General features: G+C 38.5%; 1 protein-coding gene across 1 annotated transcript in view; it reads right to left on the reverse strand.

Moving 5' to 3' along the window:
- RPGRIP1 (RPGR interacting protein 1) overlaps positions 1–24,417 on the reverse strand; it is a 48,966-nt gene extending 24,549 nt beyond the window's left edge. Inside the window, 11 exon segments of the mRNA XM_044660067.1 lie at positions 509–642; positions 1,734–1,831; positions 4,780–4,926; positions 8,012–8,020; positions 12,396–12,516; positions 13,279–13,437; positions 13,928–14,015; positions 16,027–16,316; positions 20,639–20,813; positions 24,154–24,244; positions 24,319–24,417. Of these exon segments, the coding sequence (XP_044516002.1) occupies positions 509–642; positions 1,734–1,831; positions 4,780–4,926; positions 8,012–8,020; positions 12,396–12,516; positions 13,279–13,437; positions 13,928–14,015; positions 16,027–16,316; positions 20,639–20,813; positions 24,154–24,244; positions 24,319–24,417 (1,411 nt within the window).
- Between the last annotated feature and the right edge of the window lie 160 nt (positions 24,418–24,577).

A 24,577-nucleotide genomic window follows, 5' to 3' on the forward strand; every position in this document is an offset into this window, starting at 1 on the left:
TGATAAAGGTCTGTTGCATCTACAACTCCATTAAGGCGGGGTTTCCCTAGCATTTTACAAACCAAGTCCAGAAGATCCTTTTATCAATGAGCAATGAGTGTGATGAACTCTGTAGCATTCTCTCCACAATAATCTATATAGTATATATTATTTTAAGGTTTGTTTGTTATATAGACTTTATACAGTATCGCATTTGATCTCACATACTCATTTGATGTTAATATACTCAGTTTACAGAAAATAAAACTGAAAAGAGGGAGTCACTTGCTTAGGATCCCACATCATATGTGCATCAGGGTCTTCTTGTGTCTCTACCCAGGAAAGGAGAGGAAAATGGGTGAAATATCAAGGAAAATAAGAGAAGAGTGGATAAAAAAATTGAGAATCCTAAAGTGGTAGCATCTAATTTTAGTTCTTGATGAGTAACAGCTAAGTAAGTGTCTTTAAGATGGCATTTAAACTCAGGTCTTCCAGGACTCTCTACCCGCTGGAAAACCCAGCCACTTACCCTGTTCCTTGGCCAGTTGAAGCAAAATCTTTCTTTTCTCGGCTACTTCAGAATCCAACTGCTCCTGTAGGTGAGAGACTTTCTGCTGGAGTCGTTCTTTCATGAGGTCGGTGCTCCAGTGGGGCTGGTTGCTGCTGTTTAGCATGCTGGGAATGTTGAGAGAAGAATGAGGGATAGAGGAAATATCAGATGGGCAATTTGAAGTTGTCAACATGGCTTTCATTTTCCATAGTTTCAGCATTTCCTAAGCCTAGGACCTCATCTGCTCCCCTTCATGTTCTTCCTGCCCCTGCTGGTCATCCAACTGTCGTTTCCCAACTGCCTTGGAACCTTGGGGGGGCCTGTGGAAGACTAGCGATCCACACTCCATCTGTCTGACTCTCATGTTTCTGCCTGGATACCAGACCCCACCCCAACCCCCAGACCTGCCAAAGCCACTGTCCCACCCCCAAGGTAAAATTTTCTGTTATAATGTGGTTTTCATTAGCCTGAGAACCATGAACCAAGACATTTTTTAGACAGTCTGTATTGATATTTCCCCTTCTCTCCCTCCAGATCAAATATAGTAATAACTAGTCTCTTTAACTAGATTTTAAAATTATAGTACTTGAGAGCAGGGATTATATTTTCTTTATGTTCTACTCTCCTTTGCTCCATAGTACTTAAATTCATTGCTAAACCCATTATAAAGATTTCTAGATAGATTGGCAGTTCTTAAACTATTTTATTCAAAAGAGTATCATGGATCAGAGATGTCAATCACAGAGGTCTACCACACAACCAAGGATAGCCCAAATCCAATTAAATGTCACTGGGAAATATTTGACAAAATAAGTAAAAATGCAATAAAACATAGATAATATATAATGTGTGTTTTTTTTTAAGTCAATATGCGGCCTGCAGGAATCTTTCTGTATGGCAGAGTGGCACTCATTTTTACTAAACCAGGCTCCATTTCCTGAACATACTGCAACTGATAACCCCAGAAATTGCTGGTTGACAGAAGGAAGCTAGGCCTGGTTTTAAAACAGGTGACAGATAATAAAGAATTCTCTGTTTATTTGAATTCAAGTTTCCAAGCTGCTCACCAAGATTCATCACCTTAGGGGTTACTATACACAGGTAGGCTCCTCTGGGCCTCACTGCCTCAGTTCCCTTTAAACAGGGCAGAAGCCTCCTTTATTTATTTACCCCATATCTCCTTCCTTGGTGGATACATCCAAACTTGGTGGATACATCCAAAACTCACTTTTTTAAGAGTCTGTCATGATTGTTCTTCAGTAGATTTCTTTCTCTTTTTAAGTCTTCCATTCTTTCTTGAAACTGAGAACAAAAAAGGACAACTTTGACTATTTAAAAAAAAACTAGTGCTTTCAGTTTGTTGCACCTTGATCTCCCCCTTCATCATGGAAAAATAAGGAAACAAAATCACTGAAAAGTTTGCTGCCCTTATTACAAAATGGTGCTATTATTTTGAAGAGCAATCTGATAGTGCACTATAAGACTTACAAAACTGAAAATACCAATGATCTCTATATAGGAATCTACCCCAAGGATATTATTAAAAAGGAAAAAAGATGTGTCAAATATATTTGTAGCTATATTATTTGTAATCCCCCAAATTGGAACAGCCTAAATATCTAATAGATTGTCTAAACAAATGGATATTGCAATATTTTACTGCCATCAAAAGGCTATATACTACTACTATTAATGAAAAATATGAGGAATGTAAAGAAATTTGAAAAGACAAAATAAGGCAAAGTGAGGAAACCCAAACTAGTGAAGGCGGCTACACATGGAGAAAGACTATATAAAATAAAATACAAATATGAACAAAAGTGAAAAGACAACCAAAGATACATTGGAAGAAAACATAGAGGAATCAACTGACAAGTTTGCTATTGCTATATGTCTATTATTTGTATCATAAAAAACTTTGGATGTTTAAGTTTTTGTTAAATTCAGAAAAAAATATATTTTTAAAAAATCTTTTTTTTAAATACAAACTACTATTAAGCCATATCTCCCCTATCACCTTCTTGTACAGTTGGCATTTTGAACCTAGCTACTGTGTGTATATATACATGTATCCTTATTAAAGTTGTATTTTAGATTTTCTTTAAAGTGCTGAGAGAATTCAAAATTATTGGAAGTGTACTTAGTTAATGAGGGTTTCATGGGGTGATTTTTAGATAGGAGTTTGAAGGTAGGGAAAAAAACCAACTGGTAGAGAAGATTATGTTCCAGATCTGAGGAAAGAGAGAATGAGAAAAACTATAATAAAAAAATGACTTTTAAGAAAAAAACATTTTGAAGAACAATGTCACAAAGCATTTTTGTAATGAAACATTTTCAACAGCATTTTGAAACTTTAAAATGTACTTAAAACTATTATGGGTAAAACTAAGCAGTTAACTGTGGGGCAGGTTTAAATAAGAAGCAGGAGTTTTTCTGGGTTCAGAGACAGAGGAAAGCGTGAGCCTCATTCTCAGGGTAGAGGTGACCCGGGGCCCCATCAGGCTATGGACATGGCCTCTGCTAACTCCCTCTCCCTGGCCTTGGAAGGCTTCCACCCTGGACCCAGTGAAAGCCACCATCAGTAGGAAAAAACTATCGGCGTGAACCCATGTACCAATCCTTCCCCACCTCTCCGTTCATCGTGGCACTCAACTCCAAGGTGGTGATGGCTCACAAAGAATCACTGGCCAGCAGCAGGGCAGATGGTCCTGCCCCTGAAGCCCACATCACAAAGGCCAGGCTGGGGATGTAAGGGCAGGATGGGAGGACCCCGGGTCCAAAGATTGATGGTGACTAGTCCAGAATTGAGCATGAAGGACCTGGTAAACAAGTTACTATTTCTTGTGCTTATTAAGCCTAGGAACTTCCTTCATAGTGCATATCACAGTGACATACAGAGACTTTGGAAAACTATTTCAAAGGGTATCACACTAGGTATTTTTTATTTGTTTCTGGGTTTTTCTTTCAGCCTTACAGCCTGTTTACAGTGAGGGTCTGTTAGAGTGGGAAGAGCCTCATACATCTCTGTAAGGCTGTGGTAGTCCAATCCTTTTACATTGCAAACAAGGAGACTAAAACCCAAGAAGGTTGTGAATTGTCTAAAGTGATACCAGGAAGCAACATCAGAGGCAGGATTTGAGCACAGATCCTCAGACTTCACCATGCCAGTTTAAAACCTGCTCTGACCCTTGTGTGACTTTGGGCAAAGCACTAAAACTCTCTGAGTCTTAGTTTCTTCATCTGTATGATGGGCACAATAATACTTGTTGAGAGACAAGATGTTGAGATAAGACAATATTTGTAAAGCTTTTTTCCAAAAAACACTAGTAAACACTATGCCAATGTTGGTTATTATTACTAGTCAGAGGAAAACAAAATACCTTACGGATCTACCCGACTTGCCCTATGCAAAAGCAAAAAGATCAATGAAGGTCCTCCTATAATGCATTTTAACTTCACAACAAAAAGGACTGTCAGCAATTGCTTTGGTTAAATTATTATTAGCTGTCAGGACTAGCAAAGAAACAGCTGGACCTTTTATTTTAATTTTCAGAAGTATGTGTGTAAAGGGAAACAATGAAATCGACCTGAACATTAGGTTAGCTCCTTAAAAACAGATTGTATCCAGATTTGCATTCCTTGTGCCCAGGACTGTGTAGGTGCTTAATCCACATTTGCTGAATTGAACTGAATGCCATCAGGAAAATTAGTCCAGAGATTTTAGAGTTCTAGGAATTGAGAGTGGATTTCTTCTGCTGCTAATGTTGTCAGGCCTCCCACTCTGAAAGGTAAACTGAGAAGGACTGAAAAGTGGTGTACCACCTGGCCTCAGATACTTCCTAGTTGTGTGATCATGGACAAGTCACTTAACCCCAATTACCTAGCACTTACCACTCTCAAGTCCAAGGCAGAAGATAAGAGTTAAAAAAAAAAAAAAGTAACGTAGAGCCTTTCAAGAGGCCTCACGTCAAAGGAAGATAAGTTCTTCTTGAACTGATGAACTTCCTCCAGATACTCCCCAGGTTAGGATTTTTGCCATTAGTCCAAATGGATCCCAAAACAATACTATTTGCCTGAACAGGGGGGCTAAAACAATGCTACTTCCCAAGTCTTGGCATCATAATGTCCTAGAGTTGCAAGAGATTTGAATTTGAACTCTTCTAGTTCAATTTGTCCCCGATCCCTGACCTGCAGTTGACTGGGAGGTGATCTGTCCAGTGTGTAGCCTTGCCTGTTTGCTGCTCACTTACCTCTCTCACGGTAATCCGTAGGACAGACATATCTGACAACCTCTTTTCCAGTTTCACCACTGCCTTGCTCTTTTCTTTCAATTCTTTGCTGAGCTCTTCCAGTTGAGATAGCATATCATTATAGGCTGTGCTTAGTATCTTCTGATTCTGTTGCCATGTGATAAAAAAAAAGGCAAAAAAAGGAATTCTAAAGGTAGAAGTAGCATTCGAGAAGGCTGGTTCCAGAGAAAAAAGCAGCACTACTCCCTCCCTAATTTACTATGACTGAAACTTAAAGCAATCAATAATGCTCTGGTTTGTAATTCTAATATAGATGACTCGACATCAGTCACTGGGATTATCGGTAATGCCTATGTTAGTAAGGATTTCTTACACTCATGACAACTGGAGAAAAGTTGGACAATTTGTTTTATAAATCTTATGGCTCCATCAAAAGCAACCCTGTTTGTGTATCTCTGTGTTACTTGCCCTTACCCTATCCATAGAACTGTTGCTGTGGAAACCGGAGTGACCTGGGTATTTGTGAGCCAGGCAGACAGCTCCGAGTGTTCAGGATTCCGGGGACTTGGAATGGACTTATGGGAGGGGGCGACTTCAGGAGCACCTTTTGGGGCTGATCGTGTCTTCCTGGCTCTGGGTCATTTGAATGTAGAGATGTAGAAGAGGGCTGACAATAAGACAATGAGAACAGAGAAGGGAGAGCAGATCCAGTAGACCTGGAAAGGGCTGCTGAGAACTCACCTGGTCCCTAATACCTTTGTTTTCTGGGTCTGTGTCACTTGCCAAGAGCTAATCCAAACTTATTGTAGTGTCTGTGGAGCACTGAAAAATTGTAGCCTACTTACTTAGCCCTGACAAATAACCAAGTCCCCGCATTTCCATGGCCATGACTCTGTGGGTTTGGCAGAGCTGGGTCATAGGCACGTTTACTTATCTTCCTGGCCTATTTCTTTTCTTTCTAGCACATCTCAACATGAAATTAGAATGGAGGAGGGAATTGAGAAGAGCCAGAGAAAATATCTTTGCTGTCGGGATAGGGCCTGGAACTTGTGATTTCACAGGGATGGAGAACTCTTGGATGAGCACATGCCCTCCACCAGTGCTGGTGGACACCATCTCTGAAACTTTAAAAAGAGTTTCCCAGAACAGAGACTCCAGTGAGAGAACTGCAAAACTCTCTAGTACATGCCCAAAGGGCCATAAAATTGACTTTGATTTTATAATACCATTATTGGTATTATATATCCCAAAGAGGTAATAAAAAGGGAGAAAGACTTATTTATACAAAAATATAATAGCTCTTCTTTGTTATGGCAAAGAATTGGAAATCGAGGGGACACCCATCGGTTGGGGAATTGCTGAACAAATTGTAGTTCCATGTTGGTGATGGAATACTATTGTGCTATAAGAAATAATAAGAAGGATGATATCAGAAAAAGCTAGAAAGATCTAAACGAATGGATACAGAGCAAAATAAACAGAACCTCAAGAACATTATACACAGTAACAGAAATATTGTGGGATGATCAACTATGAAAACTTGACTACTCTCAGCAATGCAGTGATCTGGGACAATTTTGAAAGACATTTCCTATTCACCTCCAGAGGAAGAACTGTTGGAGACAGTTGGAAGTGGATCAAAGTACACTATCTTTCACAGGGTATTTATGATTTTATTTTGGGGTTTTGGTTTTGTATGAGTGTGCTCTTACAACAATGAAAATCCATGCATGATAATCCATGTATGGCCCAGATAAAATTGCTTACCATCTCTAAGTAGAGGGAAGGAAGGGAAGGAGGGGAGGCAGTTTGGATCTTATAATTTTAGAAACTGTATATTGAAAAGTATTATTACAAGTAATTGAGAAAATAAAATGTCTTTGAATTAAAAAAAAACAAACAACCTTCCTAGTATGGTCCAACTAGATCAAAATATAATTGGGAAATGTTTAAACAAATAAATAAAAATTAATACAAATAATATTAATTTGTAATTTTCTGAATCATGCATCCAAGCTGTGATCTTTTTCTATTTCAGTTTGACACTCCTGACCTTAGAATAATGTTGGGGTAAGTAACTTGCCCAAAGTGGTGTATGCTTTATGTGTCAGAGGCCAAACTTGAACTCGGTTCTTCTACCTCTAGGCAGCTGGTCACTCAGTGAATATAGCACCTCACCTAGAGTCAAGAAGACCTGAGTTCATATCTAGTCTCAGGTACTTACCACCTGTCTCACTCTGGATCGGTCACTTGACCTTTGTCTGCCTCAGTTTCCTCAATTATAAAATGAGGATGATAGTACCTTACCCCCAAAGGTTGTTGTGAAGGTCAAATGAGATAATATTTATATTATACCTTAGTATAGTGCCTGGTTTCATGGCAGGCATTTAAAAAATGTTTGTTGTCTTCCTGGTTCCAAGGAAAATTTCCTGTTCACTATATACTATGATGTTTCTCATCTCTGTAATATCTGTCACTGATATAAATTCTCCTAGTTTGAATTACACTATATTTATAATTTACACTGATTTTTATTTGTATTTTTTTAACCTTTATCATCTGTCTTAGAAACAATGCTCATAACTAAGGCAGAACAGTGGTATGGTATAGGCAATTGGGATTAAGTGACTTGCCCAAGATCACACAGCTAGGAAATTCCTGAGGCTAAATTTGAACCCAGGACCTCACATCTCCAGGTCTAGCTCTCTACTGAACCACTTAGCTGCCCCTAGACAGCACTTTTAAAAGATTAAGTTCTCTAGGTGGCTAAGATACAATTTACAATGATAAATCCAGTGTACCTTTCCCCTACCTCCCTTTTTTGCATTTGGGAGAGGACAATCCTAGAGCAGACTTTTCCAACAACCTGAACTATTACTAGCCTGGATTTTTCTTTTTCTCTGCATTTTTGAGTTATTTCAAGTACAATGCTCAGCACATAACTAGTATTGAATGACTCGATTGGTATTGGATAACTGATTTAATTGTTTATTGGTTGATTTCTGAATTACTGAGTTAAGTTGGAAGGGTAGAATCCAACCGTCATGGGCATTTAAGTGATCCAACAGTTGCCAAAGGCCTTTTAAATGTCCTGCTGATATTAAATGACATTAAAAGTCTAGTCCAGTGGGATTTTTTAATTTAAAAGATCTCATCAGGGAGCTAAGTAGCACAGTGGATAGAGAGCCAGGCTTGAAGTCAGGAGGACCTGGGTTCAAATTTGACCTTAGACCCTTCTTAGCTACATGACTTTGGGCAAATCACTTAACCTCATTTGCCTATTTAAAAAAATTAAAGGACCTTAGGCAAACTCTGTCCTTATCATTTTTCCTTGTTACCTAGAAATGGAAGGAAAAAGGAGAGAAAAAGAACTCTTCCCATTTCCATCTCCCACCACACCCCCAAGTACGTGGGTAGGGGTTAAATAGGACCCTAACTTATTGGTCCGAAATCATTAAATATTAGAACAGGAAGAGACCTTGCAGAGCCTACAAATCTACGTATCAGGATCTAAATATGGTATATCATATCAGATATTTAAGTATTTTTATTTTACAGTGGAGAAAATTGAGTCCTTACAGATACAACCCCCCCCCCCCACTTAGACCCTAGAGGCTTTATTGTTCAAGGGTCAAATAGTTTCCAGCCCAGAATTCTTTCCATTACTTAATGCTGTCTCCTAAATGATGCTCCCATCATTTACCTAGCTGGAATGGTAAAGATATTCCCCAGGCATAGAGACAGGAGGTCCTAGGTTCAAATCCAGCCTCAGACACTTCCCAGCTGTGTGACTCTGGGCAAGTCACTTGACCCCCATTGCCCACCCTTACCACTCTTCCACCGAGGAGCCAATACACAGAAGTTAAGGGTTTAAAAAATATATATATATTCCCCACCGGGGAAGGGAATGTGGCAAGAGGCAGTAGAGATATAATAGAATTTTATAAAATCTTCCCCCATCCTCACATCATAGAAGAATAATCTGCTGACAGTGTTCATCACATTGGTACTTCTGAACAAATCAATATCCTAGATTTTTTCTCATTCTAGCTCTAAATATTTCAAAGTTCCATGCTGACAGCACCATAGCAGATCTCTTTCAGGAGGTTTTCAGTTACTTTAGCTTCAGTTGTCTTAAATGAACTTGTCTGAAAAATAATTTTCATTTAATTGGCTAATTTTGGGTACTCTGGTATTCAGAGATAAATAAGGTATTTTAGAGAGAGCAGTTACTCTGATTATTAATCCTCAAATTGTAAATTGAAAGGACCCTTGCATCTTTTGGAAGAGTCTCTCATATGATTGGAAAGAGAAAAATCAACAGCAAAATATGGTATAAAGAGTCCTGAACTTGGAGTCTGAAAACCTAAGTCTGAATCTCATTTTCAGGTACTTGCAGCATGACTATGGGCAAGTCACTGAGCCTCTCTGAGGATCAGTTTTCTTGTCTGTTAAATGAGGATAATTAATACCCACACTTACATCATGAAGTTGTGTGAAAAGTGCTTTGTAAATTCTAACATATATGTTATTATAGGACAGAGTAGAAGTTTGTCTAGAAATCAGGAAGACCTGAGTTCAAATCTTGTCTCTGATACATATTGAATGTGTGATCCTAGGCAAGTCACTTAAACTCTAATGCCCTAGGCACCTTTGTAAGACTGTAAATTACAGAGGTATTGACTTGCATTGGTAGAGGGAATTTCTTTATATGAATCACAATCCAATCTTTCTTATTATTGCAAAGATATTTATCTGGTTCCCCAGACACTTGCAATTTTATGTTGAGATATGCTAGAAAGAAAAGGGCTAAACCCTTAAAGATCAGTCAATAAGCAATTTTTAAAGGATTATTATGTACCAAACACTTTGCTAATTGCTAGAAATAAAAAAGAAAGCAAGCACAGATCCTGCCTTCAAAGAGCTTACATTCAGTGAGTAGTGGCCAGGGAGGGGCATTTGGTCTTAAAAGTAATAGGGATGGTTCGTGGGGCAAGGGCAGAGTGAATTTGCTCAAGGTTCAAGGTTTCAGAATTAGTAGGTGAGAGAGACAGAGTCAGAGACAGAGACAGAGACAGACAGAGACAAAGAGAAGGAGAGAGAAGAGGAGAAAGAGGGAGAGAGAAGACAGGGAGGGAGAGGGAAAGAAAGTGAAAAAGAGAGAGAAAGATCTGTGGCCCCTCCCTTTACCTATCATGTCAAGAATCACTGATGCTGCCTTAGCAGTCTGACAGAATACATCATTTTCTAGATTAAAATGATCAGTGCCCAGGATAAGATTGGTGAATGATTCTCACATGGCTGATCTACTTTGCTGCTCATTGATGGAATGTTTAAAATCTCAAATTAGCTTCCACCTTTCCCCAAGTATATTGGTGTCCTGTTATGTCATACCTCCTTGTCAGGTGGAATGAACTGAGAGAACATAAACTAATTTTAATATCATTTTAAGAAAGAAAAGTATCTAGGGTAATCTGCTGGGGAAAATGGGGAAAAATTTGTACACCACATGATAAGTCATTCCAAAGCCAGACAACTGATTTTGATGATGATCAATTCTTTTAGATCAGCCACACTACCTCTTTCCTCTATTAGCACCGATAAAAGAGTTGACTTGGTAGTTTGGCAATCTACCTGTTTTTTCCCTTAATGTAATTCCCAACTGAAAATGAAGTAAAAAAAGAATCTGATTACACAAAAATGTCCATTGCACTCTCCTTTATGACTGCTAGCCATATGAAGATTAAGAGAACACAAGTAACTGCTTACACCACCATTAAACTGCATCTTCAGGCAACTCAGGTTTGGGGAAAGATTTATAAGGATTTCTTAGAAATCTGGAAAGGCAAGCAGAAAGAAAGGGAACCAGTTTGGCCAAAGGAGGAAGAGATCATTTAAGAGCCTGCGGGAGCTAGAAAAAGAAATGCTGGCTGTATTAAGACTCCTAAAGGGTCAACTGTAAGATGATCCACCTAGATGTTTGGCCCCTTCCCCAGCCTGAGCTGAGAACTTGATTTTGATCTCTGTTTGTTTGGGGTTTTAGTGTCTGAACCAGGGCTTCTACTCTATCTCATATTAACCTTATTTAATCTCATCTTGTTGAAAAGAGCCTTCAGTATCTTTACATATCTTTATGGGTTCATGTGTAAGAATACTATGCAGTTATCCCTCAACCTGCGCCTTCTTCTGGTCCTAATAAAGGGATCTGCACACAGCTGGTGCTTAGGACTTAGTGGACTGGCTGACCAGTGGTAAGTAGGCTAGAGGGCAGCAGCTATATTCCCCTCTAATCCAAGGCCAAGAGGACCCTGCTTAGACCACCCATGAACGCCCATGAAAACTTAATCACGTAATGAAAGAAAAAAGCAAAGTCTGTTCCTTTTCTAGGTGTGGAGAACCTACAATTGCATGGTTGCTTTCCAGGGAAAGTAGGACTTCATGAACTCCAGCTGTTTCTTATTGGAACACATTGAAGATGATCCATTATTACAACTGTATGTTCACATCTAAAGAAATGATCAGAGTACACGCTTGGATCATATGCATCAGAGTCAGAACTTGAACTAAGTTCTTCCTGTCTTCAAGACATATCTGTGTGTCTGTCTGTCCGTCTATCCTTTTTTGCCTCTTGTAGATCTGTAGCTCCTTGAGGTCAGGGTCTTTGTTTTGTCTTTCTAGCCCTTGTGTGTATCAGCACACTGCCTGGCACACACAGTAACTGCCTCATAAATGAAAGTGACTGACTGCGATGTAACGTACTTGAAGTGATGTAAAATATATTCATGTAAATTCGTATATTTATGGTGTCCCAAAAGTCTTGGTGTAAGTTGGGTAGCTACTAAACCATAAAACTATACAAAGACTTTTGGGACACCTATGTATACCTACATACATATATACACCTACATACGTGTAAAGACATAGACATAAAAGTTAAGCTTTAATTACTAAAGTTAGAAGGCTGCATGAAAACTTTTGGAACATCTTCTGTACATATATACATATTTCATATAGATATGCAGTATATTTCTGAAATAAATATCTCAGAAATGTTCCCCAGGGCTAGTTACATTATGTGTATAGCTAGGGAAATAATGAGTATTAGGAGCAACCAGGTGACTCAGTGGATAAAGAACCAGGCCTGAAGACAGGGAGGTTCTGGGTTCAAATGGGACCTAAGATACTTCCCAGCTGTGTGACCCTGGATGAGTCATTTAACCCCATTGCCTAGCCCTTAGCATTCTTCTGCAGATACTTAATGTCAGAAGGCAAGGTTTTGTTTTGTTTTTAAAGGAAATACAAAACAAAAGATATACTATTAGTGTTCATTCAAATGGAATTGAGCCATTGTAGTACAAGCATTATTTAGTGGAGGGCATTTATTTAGTGTTCAAGCACTGTAGGTCCTATTTAGATGTTTCTCACAAAAACCAGCAAAACAAGTCACCTCAGCAATCCAAAATGACTCCCTGGAACATGAGAAGCTCCTGCAAGGTCCAGAGGAGCCTTGGGAGCATCAGTAGTGAATTGTCTGGTGGCCCTTCCTCGGCTCACGTTCCAACATGCAATATGTGGCCAAGCCTGAGCTTCTATTTCCACTCATGACAAAGGTAAACCCATGTAGCTCTCACCTCCTGCAGGTCTGCTTCTTGTGCCTTTGCTGCCGCAAGTGCTGCGCTTCTCTCATGCAGGAGTCTCATCACTTGGATCAGTTCCACATTTTCCCTGATAGATGCTCTGAAGACAGAATACCCAGTGAGCTTGCACTAGAAATGGTCAGCTTGGAAATCTTGTGTTTAACCCTTCCTTCATCTGTTTTGGACTGTCTCAGCAGCACACCCCATAAAAATGGGATATATATAGATATAGATATCTAATATCCTCTCCTTATAATGTACCAGTTGTTACTTTTAATTCCATAAACTGGGTTCAACCAACTTATCCATGTTATATCTGGGGGTACATGGGAGGGAGTGAGGGGAGGGAAAAGGTGGATGGGAACTTGGATGGACACAGCAATGCTATTTTGCTCACTTTGACTTCCATCCACACACCAGTTACAAAAGCCCAATTGGCCCCAAGTTACCTCTGAGAACACGGGAGCCAAAGGAGGATGCCATTTTCTTTTCTTCAAGGGCATTTGGCTTCTATTTTTTTAAGTCCACAAGAAACACTGGACTCACTAAATGCTTTTTGGAGATGAAATAGCATTGGTTTCCTTTTTATAAAATAGAATTCTCTCTCTCTCTCTCTCTATATATATATATATACATATATATATATATATATATGCATATACACCCTCTTCAACCTCTTTACAGAGTCATCATGGGCCTATAGAGTACGCTACAAATTTCAACCTCTTACATAGAGTAATCATGGGCTTATAGGGTACTCTACAAAGCTAACTTTAACCCAAAACATTTCTGGTAATTCTAAAAGGGGAGAAACATTCTTAGTTCAATGTTGTTTTTATAACAGAGTGGCATCTTGTCATACCTATACTGTGTGGCCAATTCAGCATGTTCTAAGGAACTTTTCTCTTCACAGTCTTCATCTTTGGACCATATCTTCTCTGGAGACCGGGGTGACAATTCTAGTTGATCTACTTTCTCAGTATTGTTGGTCATAATCTGGACTCTGCTAGATGTACATACACTAGTAAGAGCATTTGTAATAGTAGAAATTATGTTTTTGTTGAAAGAAATTATGCAGATAGAATTGAGAGCAAAAGAAAAGAGGAGATAATAAAACCTGGCTTAATTTGTTGCTTAGACAGGCTTTAGAACTAGGAGTTCACATAAGATAAAAGAAACTGGGAATTAGTTACTCCAGGGCAGGTGGAAGATGCCCTTATAAATGGTAAATCCCAAAGAGCAGAAAGAAATGTAAAAGAAATTTCTATAGCTAGGCATGTATGGAGATTCCTTAAAGGGATCCTAAGGAAATGGTACTTTTCTCTGAGAACAGAATATGATCCCCTTTCCCACTTAAAGGCAAATTTGGAATTTTTCCTAGAGTTGATTTTCAATCTTCCTGAATCATAGAAGGAAGAAACTGAAGAGTTAACACTAATTTCTTCTCCGAGTAATGGTTTTTAAAATAAAGCTAATGGAACAAGAGTATCAGATAAGAAGAAAAAACTCACAGTTCACTGGGCATCTCAGCTTTGACTTCCTCCACCAAATGCTCTTTGTACATAGGAGGCGCTGTGTAACTTGGCCTGGTATGCGGTTCTATAAGAAAAAATGCAGGCAGAGGTTGGAGCCTGTGGTATAGGCCTTCCCAGAACACCAGGCCTCACTGGGATCTGAGGCCCTCGAGGTCAAGAGATGACTGAATAGCACTGTGGTCTAGGGAAGGACATCTCACTTTTTCAACTGCAGAATTGTCACTGAGAATTGAGATCTTCAGTGAAACCCCTGAATCTCATGAATGGGAAGAAAAGAGAAAAGGAAAGAGAACATTTAGAATAATCATTTGCTACTTTATTCATTGTAAAGATTTGATGGGAGGGTAGGTTAAAACTCCAGTACTATATGAGATAAAATATTATATGTGATTAATCATTCATCTATGCTCCTCCAACCCTGATATTCTAACAGGAAAATGTGATCGTTGCCATTTGTCCAGTTACCTGGGCACGTACTGACCCTCAAGCTTCTCTATATTTGGGATGGGGCAAACTCAGACTTGAAGTGGCATGGCTGAGAAAGAAATCCTGGAGAAATCTGTGTATGTGTGTGGGAAGCATAAGAAGTTCAGCTCTCCTGCCCCTATATCCCTAAATCACAGTGAAGAAGCCTTACTAGTCCCTAAAATGTATTCCCAACATAGCTTCTCCTAATTAATTCAAGGCATGGGTCTCATTGTGAAGACACTCTCTTCTGAACACAGGACAACTATCAAGAGATGAACCAAGAGAACACTGTACGTAGTAATAGCAAAATTGTACAATCATCTGTGAGTGACTTAGCAACTATCAGCAATTCAATGATCCAATAATCCAATACAACTCCAAGGGACTCATGATGAAAAATGCTATCTACCACCAGAGAAGGAACCGATGGAGTCTGGATGCAGATTGAAGCATTACATTATTTTCTTCATGACTTTTTTCTCATATATGTGTTATGCATCTTCTTTCACAATGTGATAAATATGGAAATCTATATTGCATGATAATGCATGTATACTCTATATCAGATTCTTTGCCATCTTGGGGAGAGGGGAAGAAAGGAAGAAAGAATTTGGATTGAAAAAATGTTAGAAAATAAATGTTAAAAATTGCCTCTACAAGGAAGAACTGTGGAAAGAGAAACACGGAAGAAAAACAACTGTATGAACACATGGGCTGATAGGGATATTATTGGGGACGTAGACACTAAACGATAACTCTAGTCCAACTATAAATAATATGGAATTAGGTCTTGATCAATGATATATGTAAAACCCAGTGGAATTTTGCGTTGGCTAAGGGGGGTTAGGGGGGCTGGGGGGAGAGGGAAAGAACATGAAATATGTAACTATGGGAAAATATTCAAAACGAAAATTTTTTTAATTGTCTCTACATATAATTGAGGGAAAAAATATTACTGGAGATTTAGAGAGAGAGAGAGAGAGAGAGAGAGAGAGAGAGAGAGAGAGAGAGAGAGAGAGAGAGAGGCTGAGGCTTTGGCTCTATGGCACCAAAATGGAGGTATTATAATTCCTTTGGGATCCTCTAACTTCTTTGCCATACTTGTTCCCTAATCAGACCAAAAGGCACCATCACCATGGCCTGCCTTTCCCAATTGGTATGTGCTCCCCCTTGCCATCACCTCCTGCTGCTTCCCTGCTACTAGCTTCCTTGTAGAGTTTTGGAGGGTCAAGAATTATTGACAGTAAGGTGAGAGATATAGTACAGATTCTCTTAGGGTTAAGCTATTCCTTCTGAATTTGCTCTGGCCACAAGAATTCCCAGGATTGACTCTGCTTCTGGGATAAATTAGCAGTCACTCTTTCCTAGAGTCTATACCCAATTCCCACTCCTCCATCCTGCCCCACCAGAATAACACTGAGGTTCTTATTATAACACAGACTCAATTAAGTAAATATGCTCACCTGTTTAAAGATTATTCAAAAGGGAAAGAGGGCATACCTATTACTGTAGTTCTAGTGAGAGAATGTTGTCAATGAATTCTCTTGTCTTGACTATATTTTACTACAACTCTGACACAGATCCACTAGGATTTAGTCTTCCCTCACCTCTTTTGAGTTTTGCTATGATTTGAGCATCAGAAGTATGAAGCTTCCGCCTCCCTGTTTTGATCCGAGGCTGGACATAACTATATGGAGAGCGTCCAGAGCTCTGGACTTGTAATTGCTGTTTATACATCATAAGACGGTTGTTGAGTCCCTCATTGTGTCTTTGCAACTGCCACACTTGGTCCTTCAAGTTCTCGATGGTTTCTTCAGTTTTCAAATTCCTGCTAGACCTACTGGTTTCCCCACTAGTTCTTCCATCAGCTGTTAGTTTCAACAATTTTGTCCTCATCCTATTTGAAAGAATAAGGAAGATCATTATTGTTATTATTGCCTTGAACCACTTTGTTATCTTTTGAATTCAATAAAATTTAATTCAAGATGCAGAGCACTGGCAGGCCCATGAGAAAAAAAAAATGTGTATTTGACAAAATTCTTATCTCGTGGAGATTGTACTCTAAAAGGGAAGTAACAAATACAAAGAGAACTATAATTCAAAACACTACATTAGAGACATGGAAAATAAGAGATGATGGGAGCTGAGGAATCATTAGTGACTAGAGGGATCAGAGAAGGTTTCATGGAAGAGATAGTCAATAGACTCAGAAAACCTATAATTGGAAGGGGCTGTTTAAGTCATCTAGTCCAACCATGCTTGAACAGAAATCCCTTCTGGAACATCTTTTCCAACTGGCTTTACAGGGACCAGTGAAAGGAACCCACTTCTTTTCAAGGCAGCCTACTTTACTTTTGGATAACTTGAATTTTTAGGAAATTTTTTTTCCTTACATGAAGTCATAAATCTCTTGTCTCTAAAATTACCCATAACTTCTGGTTCTGCTATTTGAGTGAAGCAATATAAATCTAATTCCTCTTCTACATGACATCCTTTTAAATACTTGAAGAGTGCTATTTACTGCTCAAAGGAGAAGTAACAGACTAAATATACAGAATAAGACATCCATTTTGGGACATGAATAATAAGAATATTTGCTTCATGTCTGTTTACAAGCATTTTGTTATTATTTTTTCCCCTCAAGGAGAAGGGAGGGAGAGAAAATAAATATTTGTTAATTGAAAAATAGAATTTAATTTTTAAAAAAAGCTATCAAATTCCCCTTATAGCTTCTCTTCTAGGAAAACATGCCCATGATGTTCAGCTGATTCATGGATGATATTGTCTCTAGTATCCTTCTCTAGTACCTGTAACTAAGTTGGAGTAATTAGTGATTTGCCCCAGGGTGACAAATTTAGGGTATGCTAACAGCATTTGCAGTACTTCAACTGGATAGGGGCCACAGTTATCATCTAGTTCAGTGGTTCCCAAACGTTTTTGGCCTACCACCCTCATTCCAGAAAAAATATTACTTAGCACCCCCTGGAAATTAATTTTTTAAATTTTAATAGCAATTAATGGGAAAGATATATGTATTAATGTTTCTACCTTTTTTGTAAAATATAGAAAAGAAAGGTGTAAATTAGAAACATTGAACTTTGAAATTATGAAACTATTATTAAACTTAGAAATGCACCTGTGGCCATCACCGCTTCCCAAGATCACTGCAGCACCCCACCAGGGGGTGGTGGTGCCCACTTTGGGAATCACTGATCTAGTTAGTAAGTTATTATTCAGTTATTTTAGTCCCTTGTGACTCATTTAGGATTTTCTTGGCAAAGAAGGCCATTTCCTTCTCCAGCTTATTTAATAGATGAGGAAACAGGCAAACTGGGTTAAAGGTCATATAAGCTAGTAAGCATCCGAGGCCAAATTTGAACTCAGATCTTCCTGACTCCAGACTGGGCCCTCTATCCACTATACTACTTAGCTGCCAGTATTAGACTTTTCTCAATGTGTTGGATAGTTTTCCTCATTTTATTTCTTTTTATTCTTTATTAGATTTTATTTCTTTTTATCATTCTTTATTATAAGGGATAGCCCTTTGGGAGGGGGAAAGAGAAGCATACATTGAGAAATATAGGTAATATAAGAACAAAATATATCAATAAACTTTTTTAATGGGAAATTCTCAGATAGCATTTGTGATAGAACTATTATCCTATTTACCAGGGTTCTTCTCCTTGCCTGCAACAAGCATTAGGCTAGTTTTTTGTTTTTGTTTTTTCCCTAAAAAGGCAACAAAGCTATCCTCTGGACTTGACTGGTAAAGGGGCCACGGCACCAGCTACACCTCCCTTAAAAAGGCCAACCCAAGGAGGCAGAGCCAAGATGATGGAGTAGAGAAGCATTCAACTGAGTTTCAAATTTCCCTTCAAATAGCTCTAAAACATAGTTCAAATTAAATTTTATAGCAGCAAAACCAAACAAAGGCCAAATGAAACAATTTTCCAACCAAGATGATTAAAGAGTTGACAGGAAAGGTCTGTCTGACCAGGGTAGTGGCTGGGCTCTAGAATGAATAATAATGCAGGTTGTGATGCCAGCAGCTGAGCTTGGAGGCAGCTACATAGATGGCGGTAGCAGCTTTGGGAGCTCTGGGAGCTCCCAGCCATGGATGGTGGAGGGGTTCAGACAGCTGGTCAAAAGGAGATCATGGAAGATTTTCTTAATGAACATTGATGTAAAAATCCTAAATAAAATACTAGTAAAGAGACTACAACAATATAGCACAAGGATTATTCACTATGACCAGGTGAGATTTGTACCAGGATGCAAGGCTGATTTAATATTAGGAAGACTATCAACTTAATTGACTATATCAATAATCCAACTAGCAAAAATCACATGATTTACTCAATAGATATAGAAAAAGTCTTTGTCAAAATACAACACCCATTCCTATTAAAAACACTAGACAGCATGGGAATAAAGAACCTTTTCTTAATATAATAAATAGTATTTATTTAAAACCATAAGTACTTAAGTAACTTGGAAAAAAATTCAAGAAGCCATAAATAAGATCCCTAAGGAAAAAAATCTCCAGATCTGGATAGATTCAAAAGTGAATTCTACCAAACATTCAAAGGCCAGTGAATTTCAAATCTATACAAACTATCTGGGAAAACAGACAAGGAAGGGGTCCTTCCAAATTCCTCTTATAACATAAATATGATGCTTATACCCAAACATGGCAGAGCAAAAACAAGAAAACTATGGACTAATTTCCCTAGTAAATATTGGTGCAAAATTTTTAAAATACTAGAAAAGAGATTATAGAAATATATCACAAAGATCTGGGAGAGCTCTGTATACAGAAAACATTTAATAAATATTAGATGACTGAAAAAAAAAAAGACTCCATTGCCTCCCTAAACACTAATATATGCAAACCCCACCATTGGGTGAAACCATGAGGAAAAATATCTTTTAACCCTTATTAACTTTGAAGTTAAATGATGAAATTAGACAATATATGTATATAAAGTACTTTGCAAATCTTAAAGAGCTATATGAATGTTGGCCATTATTGTAATTGAGGATATGAAAATCAGTTGAAGGAATAGAAAACATCTATCTGAGAGAAGAGATGAATGAAAAAGGACATCATAGCAATCTTGAAGTCTGGGGCTCTGAGTGGACTCTAATATTGTGACAAGGCAGTCACAGATGGTACTGGGAACTTAGACTGCACTAGGAAAGGCAGTGCCCAGAACGAGGTCCTTATTGGACACTTGTAATCATATCTCCAAATTTGATTAATCAAAACTCCAAAATAAAACCATAAACACACTGGTGTGAAGGCCCTATGCTTTGACCTGCATCCATTAGACTTCAACAATTCTTTCTCTGGAGGTGGAGAGCATCTTTGTCTTAAGTCTTTCAGGATTGTCCCAGATCCTTGCATTCATGCTATCATTTTATTAACAATAGTTACTCCATGGATTTCAAAGGCAGCAATTTAAATCTTTTTTTTTTTAAACCCTTAACTTCTGTGTATTGTCTCATAGGTGGAAGAGTGGTAAGGGTGGGCAATGGGGGTTAAGTGACTTGCCCAGGGTCACACAGCTGGGAAGTGTCTGAGGCTGGATTTGAACCTAGGACCTCCTGTCTCTAGGCCTGGCTCTCAATCCACTGAGCTACCCAGCTGTCAAAGGCAGCAATTTAAAGATGCTTCCTTCTCTGTTGCAAGAGCACAAATATTGCTGCATGTTGGAAGAGGGCTGCTTCTAGGTCAGCTGAGCCTAACATCTAAAGAATTTGAACAAGCCAGGGTTTTCGAGTAACATTCTGATTATATCAAAGGACATCAGTGTTTGCTCTTTGCAATAAAGCTACCATGATCTCAAAAATTACTTTCAAAACAAGTCATCTTTGTTTTTAAGTTATCTCTTGAAGTGTAGACATCTCTGTAAACATTTTATCTTTGCCACTTTCATGTTGGCATAATATATCCAAGTCAATAGGCAAAGTGCTGCTAGCATTAAAAATTATTCCAAGGGGTAGCTGGGTGGCTCATTGGATTGAGAGCCAGGCCCAGAGATGGGAGGTCCTAGGTTCAAATCTGACTGCAGACACTTCCCAGCTGTGTGACCCTGGGCCAGTCACTTAACCCCCATTGCCTAGCCTTTACGACTCTTCTGCATTAGAATCAATACCTAGTATTGATTCTAAGATGGAAGGTAAAAGTTTTAATTAAAAAAATTTATTCCAATGTACCTTTTGATCTGATCCTCTTGCTTCCAAGATAACTCCTTTACCAGCAAACTCTCCTCTTGCAGTTGAGAAAAATTGTCCTCCAATTCCTTCCTGCTCATCTTACTCAAGTATAGCTGAGATTTTACATTCTTACCTAAAGTTCCAGAAAGACAAAAGGAATCATAGCATTGTAAACCTTAGAACTAGAAAGAATACTAAAGATACTAATAACTTTTGTTTCATTTTTTATTTGCCATTGCTTTTAATAACTCTTTGGCCAGGGGCAATATAGTATAGTAGGAAACTGAGGATTTGGAGTCTGAATACTAGAGTTTGAATTTTACCTCTGTTACTATTGTGACTTTGGTCAAGTCCATTATCTTTTATTCTATTTTATTTTTATCTTTCATTTTATTTTGTTTTTATTTAAACCCTTACCTTCCATCTTAGAATCAATATTTCAATAATCTGTATTAGTTCCAAGGCAGAAGAAGAGTGGTAAGGGCTAGGCAATGGGGATTAAGTGACTTGCCCAGGGTCACACAGCTAGGAAGGGCCTAAGGCCAAAATTGAACTCTAGACCTGGCTCTCAATCCACTGGGCCAAGTGGCTGTCCCAGGTCAAGACAACTATCATAAATGGGACTTATTTGATTTTTTTTAATTTTTCTTATTTTTAATTTTATTTTATTTTTGGCCGTAATTGTAAAATGAGGATTTGGGATGAAATTTTCACCTCTAAAGCAGTTGATGCTCTAAAGAAGTGATGGGCAAACTTTTTTTTTTAAACCCTTGTACTTCGGTGTATTGTCTCATAGGTGGAAGATTGGTAAGGGTGGGCAATGGGGGGTCAAGTGACCTGCCCAGGGTCACACAGCTGGGAAGTGGCTGAGGCCGGGTTTGAACCCAGGACCTCCCGTCTCCAGGCCCAACTCTCACTCCACTGAGCAATCCAGCTGCCCCTTGGGCAAACTTTTTAAAGAGGGGGCCAAAGGAAAGGAAACGCTCATCTGTCAGTCTGTTTTATAACTCTTTCCAAGTTTCATTGTATTGTATCCTACTCATTGTATTCATCAGATTAGGAATAATGTTGCAGCTGGATAGAACATTTCAGGGGGCTGCATCTGGCCCGAGGGCTGTAGTTTGACCATCAGTGGGCTAGACTTAAGGAAGTGATGGAGAAAATGTTAATACTGCAGGTTAAAATTAAAAGTATGTCCTGCATTTTTTTCCCCCAGAGACCTAGCAGCACCTAGCTATAAGATATTATGAAGGTTTGTTTTTTTTTAATTTAGAGAATTTTATGTTGATCTTGGAGAATGGAGAGAGCCATTTGGAGTTTATTGATTAGAGGAATGACTTGGTCAGATCTACCCTTTGGGATGATGACTTTGGTAGCTGAATGGAGGAAGAACTAGAGTAGGGAAATGAGGCTGAGACATTCAGGTGTGAAGTGCTGAGAGCACAAGGTGGTGGCAGTGTTGGTGGAGAGAAAGGTGTGTATAGAAGAGATTTAGGAATGGGGAATCCACAGGACTCAGCTACATAGTGGATACCAGATACCGGTGGGCTGAGAGAAAGGAGTGGAGAATGAATCCTAGATTGTGGGCTTAGGGGATGGGGTGAGGATGGGGCCTTTGGTAATAATGTTGAAGTTTGGAAGAAGGTATGAGTTTGCTTTTTTAAACCTTTTACCTTCTGTCTCAGAATCTACATTAAGTATTAGTTTCAAGGCAGAAGAGCAGTGAGGGCTAGACAATTGGGGTTAAGTCATTTGCCCAGGGTCACACAACTAGGAAGTGTCTGAGTCCACATTTGAACCCAGGACTTCCTCTCTGAGGGTAGGGTTTTGAGAGTGAGATAATGAGTTTACTTTTTGGATGTGTTGAGTTTAAGATGTCTAAGTCAAGATGACTGTTGTCTGTTGACTGATTGATTTGTCAGGTATGCTATAAAGTTGCTTGGTTTTTTTCAGTTTTGTTTTGTTTTGTTTTTGATTAAAGATTGGACTAGACAAAATTGTTAAAGTCCCTTCCAACTTTAAAATGAGTAGTTCTGTGATTTGTAATTTTCTTTTATCTATAACAATATGCTTGGGCCAAATTGTGGCTTTCTTTATAGAACTTTTCTTTTTTTTCAGTTTGTCTTTCGTGGATCTTCTGATCATGGAACAGCTTTTTTTAAGGCAGCTATAAATGCTCTGGCCCATAAATGAATAGCATTAAGTGTCTTCTCCTCCTAGACTTTATTATTATTATTATTATTATTATCATTATCATTATTATTATGCTTAAAGACCAAGGAAATACTGAGAGCCATCCATAGGGGACAAAGTGCCCAGAGTAAATCATATCATCTCCTTCCCTATGTCTGTGGCTATGCTTCATCCCAACTCTACCAAACAAAAAGTGCTGAAAACAACAACAACAACAAAAACCCTTTCTTATATTAATGAAATCAGGTTAAAATTGACATTTGACATTGTTGGCATGTATGACGAGGGAAAAGAAGCAAAACAGATGTGTGGTAGAGAGAAGTGGCAGATACCTACTTGCCTTGGTAGTGCTATGGGTAGAGTGGAAAATTTATATGTTTATTCAATATATTTATATAAAATCAGGATTTTATTAATGTTTTTTTCTTGAGGGAACTGGAGAGCTACATCCTTGGTCTCCACTAGAGGCCTCCCTAAGTTGCTGACCAGCCATCAGCAACCCTGGTCAAAAAAGCAGGGTTAGGAGCCTTATCTTCATGCTCCATATCTAAGATACTTAGTTCTTGATGGAGTCTGAATAACAGACTGGAATAAATTATATCTCACTTTCTTTCTTAACCTTTTTTTTTCTGTTTGAATCCTCTTCTTAGAAATGACTAATATAGAAAAATGTGTTACATTATTGTACATGTAAAATCAATATCAATTTGCTTACTGTCTAGGGGAGAGGAAAGGAGGAAGGGAAGGAGGGGGAGAATTTGGTTCAGAAATGTTTTAAAAGGCTAAAATTGTTTTTATATGTAATTGAGGGAAAAAATAAAATATTTTTTAAAAATTCCTAGTTCTTCCCATTGTCCACAGGGCTGCGAATAGAACTTTCTGCTTCTCTTGTCATCCCATTCCCCTTACATAACACAAGTTATTTTTAGTGCCTTTATTTTTCATAATCAGTATAGAATACCTTAATGTAACCAATAAATTACTACAAAAGGACAAGAGGGAGAGAGACCCTTAAGAAACTAAAACTAGGGGGAAGCTGGGTGGCTCAGTGGATAGGAGCCAGGCCTGGAGAAAGAAAGTCCTGGGTTCAAATAAAGTCTCATATACTTCCTGGTTGTGTGATCCTGGGCAAGTCACTTGACCCCTATTGCCTAGCCCTTCCCACTTTTCTGCCTTAGAACCAATAGTGTTGATTCTAAGGCAAAAGGTAAGTATTTTTTTCTAAGAGAAGTTTAAACTAACATTGAATTTAGTATGATGAAAGGCTTGGTGATTGTAGTTTTAAAAAATATATTATTGAGTGGCTCAAGCACTGAGTTTACCTTGAGCAGATGTTACCCTCAAGGGCTTTCTGGTAGGCATGTCTCCAGCTCTATCATCCACAAGAAGCAATGACCTCATATAATTCCCACACTGAAAGAGAACACAGGCACAATATTAAGAAAAAATGTCACCGTTAATTTCATGGGTCAGCTGGGCACATGTACAAAGTCCCAGGATTTGCTGTCTGTAGTTAAGTTGTAGCAGGGATCCCTCCGTCCTTGAGTGACCTCTTCACAGAAATGTCTTTGGTAGGTTTGGACCATTCTGAACTAAAGAGTAAAGGCAAACTTTTCATCCTGACACCATCCTTTTAAATTGATTGGTATACTTTAAGGATACAGATTCTATAGAAAGTCTCTTAAGTTTCCTATATTTTTATTAGCACACGAATTTTCAGTAATATCCTTAGTACTGGAAACAAAT

The sequence above is a fragment of the Gracilinanus agilis genome, chromosome 2, assembly GCF_016433145.1.
Source record: "Gracilinanus agilis isolate LMUSP501 chromosome 2, AgileGrace, whole genome shotgun sequence".
Classification (NCBI taxonomy): Eukaryota; Metazoa; Chordata; class Mammalia; order Didelphimorphia; family Didelphidae; genus Gracilinanus; species Gracilinanus agilis.